Here is a 6,188-nt window from a genome sequence, read left to right as displayed (position 1 = left end):
CCCGCCTTTTCCTCACAGCCCCGCCCCCGTCCCCATGGCGTGGCCTCGGACGCCATTTTGGGGTGGCCCCGATGAGGCCCGGCCTGGCCCCGCCATGGCCCCCCGCCCCGAGGGGCTGCGCTGGTACCAGATCCCCCTCTCCTCCGCCCGCGTGCCCCGCTCCGTCATCTTCAGCTATGGCTTCCAGTCGGGCCTCTGGCGCTACCGGCAGCTCCGCGTCCTCAAACAACTCCCCGTGGGCCGCCCCGTCGCCCCGCCGCCCCCCGGCCTGTTGGAGCCCTGCTCCCCCTCTCCCCTGCCTGCCCGCAGCCCTCCCCGGGCCTCCCACCGCTCACGGGGCACCGGCAGGGCGCGAGGTGAGCGTGGCCCTGCCCAGGGGGTGGGTGTGAAGGGAGCAGTGCCCCTCCTGTTGCCCCAGCGGGGACCCTGGTCACCCCCACGTTGTCCTCGTGGCCCTTCCCCGCGCCCCAAAGCGGCCCCCCGTGACCCCCATGTTGTCCCCAAGACCCTCCCCGTGCCCCAAGGGAGCCCCCGGTCACCCCCACGTCCCCAAGACCCTGCCACAATGGGGCCCTTGGTCACCCCTGTGTTGTCCCTAGGGCCCTGCCTGTGCCCCACGGGGGCCCCTGCTCACCCCTGTGTTGTCCCCAGAGTCCTGTGACACCCCAAGGAGGGCCCTGGCCACCCCTGCGTTGTCCCCACAGGCCCCATGCCCCAAGGGGTCCCCTGGTCACCCCTGCATTGTCCCCACACTCCCCTGGCACCCCATGGAGGGCCCCCGGTCCCCGCTGTGCTGTCCCCACACTCCCCTGGCACCCCAAGGAGGGCCCTGGTCACCCCTGCGTTGTCCCCGCCCTCCCCTGGCACCCCAAGAAGGGCCCCTTGTCCCCGCTGTGTTGTCCCCATAGCCCCCATGCCCCAAGGCGGTGGCGAGGGGGGGGCTAGTCACCCCTGCGTTGCCCCCACAGGCCTCCCTGTGCCCCAGGGGAGTCTGTGCTGACCCCTGTGCTGTCCCCACAGCCCCCCGGCGATCCAAGGAATCCCCTGGCACCAGGAAACGGGTGAGCAGAGGGCGGCAGCCTCCTGGCCCCGCTCAGCCCCATGCCAACCGGCGGGACGTGGCCAGCCGGGGCTCCCCAGCGTGCCAGGTGGCACCGGACCGTTCCAGCCATGTCCCGGTGCTGCCGGAGGCGGCTGTGGGGTCCCTGGGCGGGGAGGCCGACGGCGGGCAGCACACCGCAGCCGGGACGGCGCCACAGCAGGCGGGCAGGAGCTCTGGGGGGCACCCAGTGGGCACGGCGAGGGGGTGGGTGTCCTCCACAGACAGCGAGGACGATGAGCTGATCCCGCTGAAGGACATGCTGCTGGCAGGGGATGAGCCCCCGAGCCCCGCGGACCACCAGCAGGTAGGTCCCTGCCCAAGAGCGGGTGCCCGGGCATCGGGAGGTCCTTGGGGACATCCCGGTGCCCGCTGGGTGTTGTGGTACCCGCTGAAGCGTCACCATTCCCTTGCTCCATTGTCCAGGCTGCGTGCCCGCAGCCAGATCCGCTTGCCAACAGCCTGGATTCGCTAGCCCGGGAGAAGAGGTAAGGCTGGCACCCCCACGGCACACGGGGACTGTGCTGGGCACCCCGGGGTGCCCTCGCCCTGCCCTAACCGTCACCGTGGCAGGGAGCAGCGCCAGGCAGCCACGCCGCCGGCCGGCCTGGCGTGGGTGCGCGTGGACGACGACGGCTCCTGGGAGTCCCCGGACGAGGACACCGAGCTGCCCGAGGAGCACAGGTAGCCCTGCCAGCCGTGCCCGGGCGAGGGTCCGCGCGGTGCCCGCTCCCCACCCGACGCCGCCCTCTGGCCCGCAGGGATTTCCTCGCCCACTACACCATGACACCCAGGTTCATCCCCGCCGTCCACCCCGGGGAACCCATCTTCTGCGCCCGCTCCGCGCCGGTGCCCACCCTGGACACCCGCGGGCTGAAGCCTCAGAGCGCGTTGGAGGGGTTTTTCTTCAGGTGAGCCGCCGGGCACGGAGCGGGGTGACAGTTTGGGGACGGGGGACACAACCAGAGCCCCGCTCACCCTCTCCGTCTCTCCCCCCAGCAACTCCCCTGCTTGCCAGGCAGCTTTCGTCCGCGACGGGGGGCTCAGCCTGCTCTACCGCTGCGTGCCCACCTGCCCGCTGCCCGTCCTGCGCTGGCTCTTCCAGGTGAGCCACCGTCACCGGAGGACGTCCCCGGTGACGTCCCCTCCTCTTGCCGTGCCACCCCCCCCCCGTCACCTTTTCTTTGTTTCGGCAGCTCATGACCCTCTGCCCGGACGCCACCAACGCTTCCCAGGCGCTGTGGGAGATCTGGCTGAGCACCGGGGGTGAGCGTGGGGCGGGCAGGGGGGCTGCCTCGCCGTGGTGGGGGTGCCCTCCGAGCCCCCGCCCGCCCTCACTGTCCCCTCGCCCGCAGGCGAGCCCTGGTGCCCCACGGCGCAGGACGTCAGCCTGGCTTTCGCCCATCTCGGCGCTGACCTGAGCCCCCTGCGCCGCCTGCTGCCCCCCGAGCTGTGCCCCACGGACAGGAGGTGAGCGCCGGCGCGGGGGGCAGGAGGCCGCTGCCCCCCCCTGCCAGCCCCCCCGCCAACCCCTCGCTCTCCTTCCAGGAGCCTGGATCCCTCCTGCTCCCCGAGACGGGCGAGCCCCGAGGCCACCGGCACGCTGGCCCTGGTGACGCAGCTCGGTGACATCTGCAAGGTGAGAGCCCCCGCCGCTTCTTGTGCCGGGGATGCTGCGCCTTCGTTATCTCTGCCCCGCTAATTGCGCGGGCGGCGCCGATGCCAGCTCCTGGAGGGGTGCCCGCTGAGCCTGCCGCCGGCCGTGCCAGCCTGTCCCTGCCCTGCGGGTGGTGGTTTTTTTTTTTGTTTTTTTTTTTTTTCTGGGGGGTGGGAGGCAGGTTGGAAAGTCCCCGTGGGTGACGTGTCGCCTTCCCCTCCAGTTCCTGGCGCTGTGCGTGGTCACCCAGCCCTGCCGCTACGCCGACGGCGCCCGCCTGGCGCTTGTCACCCTCCTCTCCTTCCTCGGCCTGGACCGGGCGTTGCGCTGCCAGCCCCTGCCCGAACTGCAGCACCTTCTCCACTGCCTGCTGGAGGGCATCCGGGACTGGCAGCAGCAGGTACCCAGGGCCGGGGGGAGCCCCTCGCCCCATGCCCACCCTCCGCACCCCTCCTCCAGGGGCTGTGCCCTCCCTGCCCGTTCCTCAGCTCCTCTCTGTCCCCGCAGCTGCCCGCTCTCTGCCTGTCCCTCTGCCAGCTTTCCGGCCACCACCACAACCTGGTTGCCCTGGTGCAGCTCCTGCCAGACCTCACGAGCAGGGACAGGTACGTCCCCGCACGCCGCGCCGCTTGCCGGCCGGAGCCGCCAGGCCTCCCGCCCTACCCGCGCCCCACGCGTTGGTGACGGGGAGCCCGGCGGCAGCTGGCACGGCCCCGCGCGCGGCACCGTGCCAGCACCGGGCGGGCTGGGATGCGTCTGCCTCTTAATTCTTTTATTCCAGCCGGTTGCGCAGGCACAAAGCGGGCAGAATGCGGCTGCCGGCACTGACGCCCCTCGCCACGGGTGTCCGGAGGGCACCGGGGCCACCCGCCGCTTCACGGATGGCACGGGGGATGGTGACGGGCGCTTGGGCGCGCACCGGACCCTTCCTCACGCTCTTCCCCCCTCTCACCAGGGAGCTTCGCCGGCATCTGAGCCTTCGCGCCATGTCCCGGCTGCTGGGGGAGCCGCCAGGCACCGTACCACCTCCCGGGGCGCAGGCGGAGGTGGGTGCAGCCAGGTGGGACCGTGTCGGTGCCGGGGCACCCACGGCAGGTGCCGGCACCCTGACACCCGCTTTCCCTGCAGCTGCAGGCGCTGGGCCGGCTCCTGGCGCTGGCGCAGCCGGACACCCTGCGACGGCTGGTGCTCGCCGGGGGCCCGGAGAAGCCGGAGGACCTTGACCAGGAGGTGGGTGCTGCCCTCGCAGGGAAATGGGTGCCGTGGGGCACCCCCTAAGGTGCCCCGGCGCCCCTTTGGGTGAACCGCCCCCCCCCCCCCGTGCCCTCTGCCGCCCGCAGGCTTGCTACCTGAGCTACAGCCTCCTCCTCCTCGCCAGCAACGTGGTGGGCACCGAGAACCCCCCCGCCGAGCAGCGGGTGAGCACCGGCGCCCGGGGGTGGGGGGGACACGCGGGGGGGGGGGTCCGCTGTGTCCCTGACACCTCCCCCCCCCCCCCGCCAAACGTGTCCCCACAGGGCCACCTGGAGCAGCTCTGCGTCCAGCTGGACCGGCAATTTGGGAGGGGGCTGCACGACAGCCCCAGGCTCCTCTTCCGCGCCCAGCTGAAGGGCCTGGCCGCCCTCCTCTACGTCAAGTGGCAGGAGATGCTGGGGGGGTCCCCGTCCCCTCTCCGGGGGGTGTCCCGAGCACCCTCGGGTGCCCCAAGGCCACCCCCTACCCAATAAACAGCCCCGATTCCCGCGGCCGTGTTGGGCCGGCCAGCCTTGGTGGCCGTCGGCAGCACAAAAGGGCGCCGGGGTTCCTGTCCCCACGAGGCCGGGCGGAACTGGGCGGAACTGGGCCAAACTGGGCGGAACTGGACCAGGTTGAGATGGGCTGAGCCAGGGCTGGGTGAAGCCGATCCGATTTGAGCCAACCGGACCCCACGTGATCTGAGCGGATCTGACCCGATCCGATCTGATCCAACCCCAGTCTGATCCGATCCCACTGGATTTGACCTCATCCTATCCGATCCAACTGGACCAATCTGATCCTATCCCATCCGACCCGATCCGACCCGATCCGACCCGATCTGATTCGACCAGACCCAATCCAATCCAGCCAGACCTGATCTGATCCAACTGGACCCGACCCAATCCAACTGGACCCGATCTGATCAATCCGATCCAACTGGACCCGATCTGACCTGATCCGATCGATCCAATCCAACTGGACGCGATCCAATAGATCCGATCCAACCAGACCCAATCTGACCTGATCCAATCAATCTGATCCAACTGGGCCTGACCTCATCCAACCAGACCCAATCCAGTCTCATCCGATCCGATCAATCCGATCCAACTGGATCCAATCCGACCTAATCCGATCAATCCAATCTGACCAGACCCAATCCGATCCAACTGGACCCAATCCAATAGATCTGATCCAACCAATCAGACCCAATCCAACCTGATCCAATCCGATCGAGCCAATCCAACTGGACCCGATCTGATCCGACCAGACCCAATCCAATCAATCCGATCCAACCGGACCTAATCTGACCTGGTCCAATCTGACCTGATCCAACCCAACTGATCTGATCCAACTGGACCCGATCCAATAGATACGACCCAACTGGACCCAATCCAACCTGATCCAGTCCAATCGATCCGATCCAACTGGACCCGATCCGATCCGACTGGAACCAATCCGACCTGATCCAATCTGATTAATCCAATCCAGACGGACCCGATCCAATCCAACTGGACCTGATCCAATAGATATGATGCAACTGGACCAAACCCAACCTGATCCAGTCTGATCGATCCGATCCAACTGGACCCAATCCAATCCGACTGGACCCAATCCGACTGGACCTGATCCAGTTGATCCGATCCAACTGGACCAAATCTGACCAGACCCGATCCAACTGATCCAATCCAACTGGACTCGATCCGATCCAACCAGGCCCAATCCGACCTGATCCAGTCCGATCGATACAATCCAACTGGACCAGACCCAATCCGACCGGACCCGCTCCAATCAATCCAATCCAACTGGACCCAATCTGATCTAACTAGACCCAATCCGACCGGACCCGATCCAATCAATCCAATCCAACTGGACCCAATCTGATCTGACTAGACCCAATCCGACCGGACCCGATCCAATCAATCCAATCAATCCAATCCAAGTGGACCCAATCTGATCTGACTAGACCCAATCCGACCGGACCCGATCCAATCAATCCGATCCAACCGGACCCGATCCGATCCAACCGGACCAAATCCGACTGGACCTGATCCAATCAATCCAATCCAACTGGACCCAATCTGATCTGACTAGACCCAATCCGACTGGACCCGATCCAATCAGTCCAATCCAATCCAACCGGACCTGATCCGATCCAACCAGACCAAATCCGACTGGACCTGATCCAATCGATCCGAT

General features: G+C 67.4%; 1 protein-coding gene across 1 annotated transcript; it reads left to right on the top strand.

Moving 5' to 3' along the window:
• Window positions 1-94: 94 nt before the first annotated feature.
• On the top strand, window positions 95-4,483 carry FAM178B (family with sequence similarity 178 member B). Its single transcript, XM_074563406.1, has 15 exons — window positions 95-356; window positions 1,021-1,406; window positions 1,526-1,587; window positions 1,673-1,783; window positions 1,861-2,010; window positions 2,099-2,204; window positions 2,296-2,365; window positions 2,455-2,569; window positions 2,648-2,738; window positions 2,980-3,156; window positions 3,264-3,361; window positions 3,712-3,802; window positions 3,885-3,986; window positions 4,097-4,174; window positions 4,274-4,483. Exons 1-15 carry the CDS (start codon window positions 95-97, stop codon window positions 4,481-4,483), a joined length of 2,109 nt encoding a protein of 702 aa, XP_074419507.1.
• The last annotated feature ends 1,705 nt before the right edge of the window (window positions 4,484-6,188 follow it).

This window comes from Larus michahellis, chromosome 20 (genome assembly GCF_964199755.1).
Source record: "Larus michahellis chromosome 20, bLarMic1.1, whole genome shotgun sequence".
NCBI lineage: Eukaryota > Metazoa > Chordata > Aves > Charadriiformes > Laridae > Larus > Larus michahellis.
This window is presented reverse-complemented; position numbering and strand designations above follow the sequence as displayed.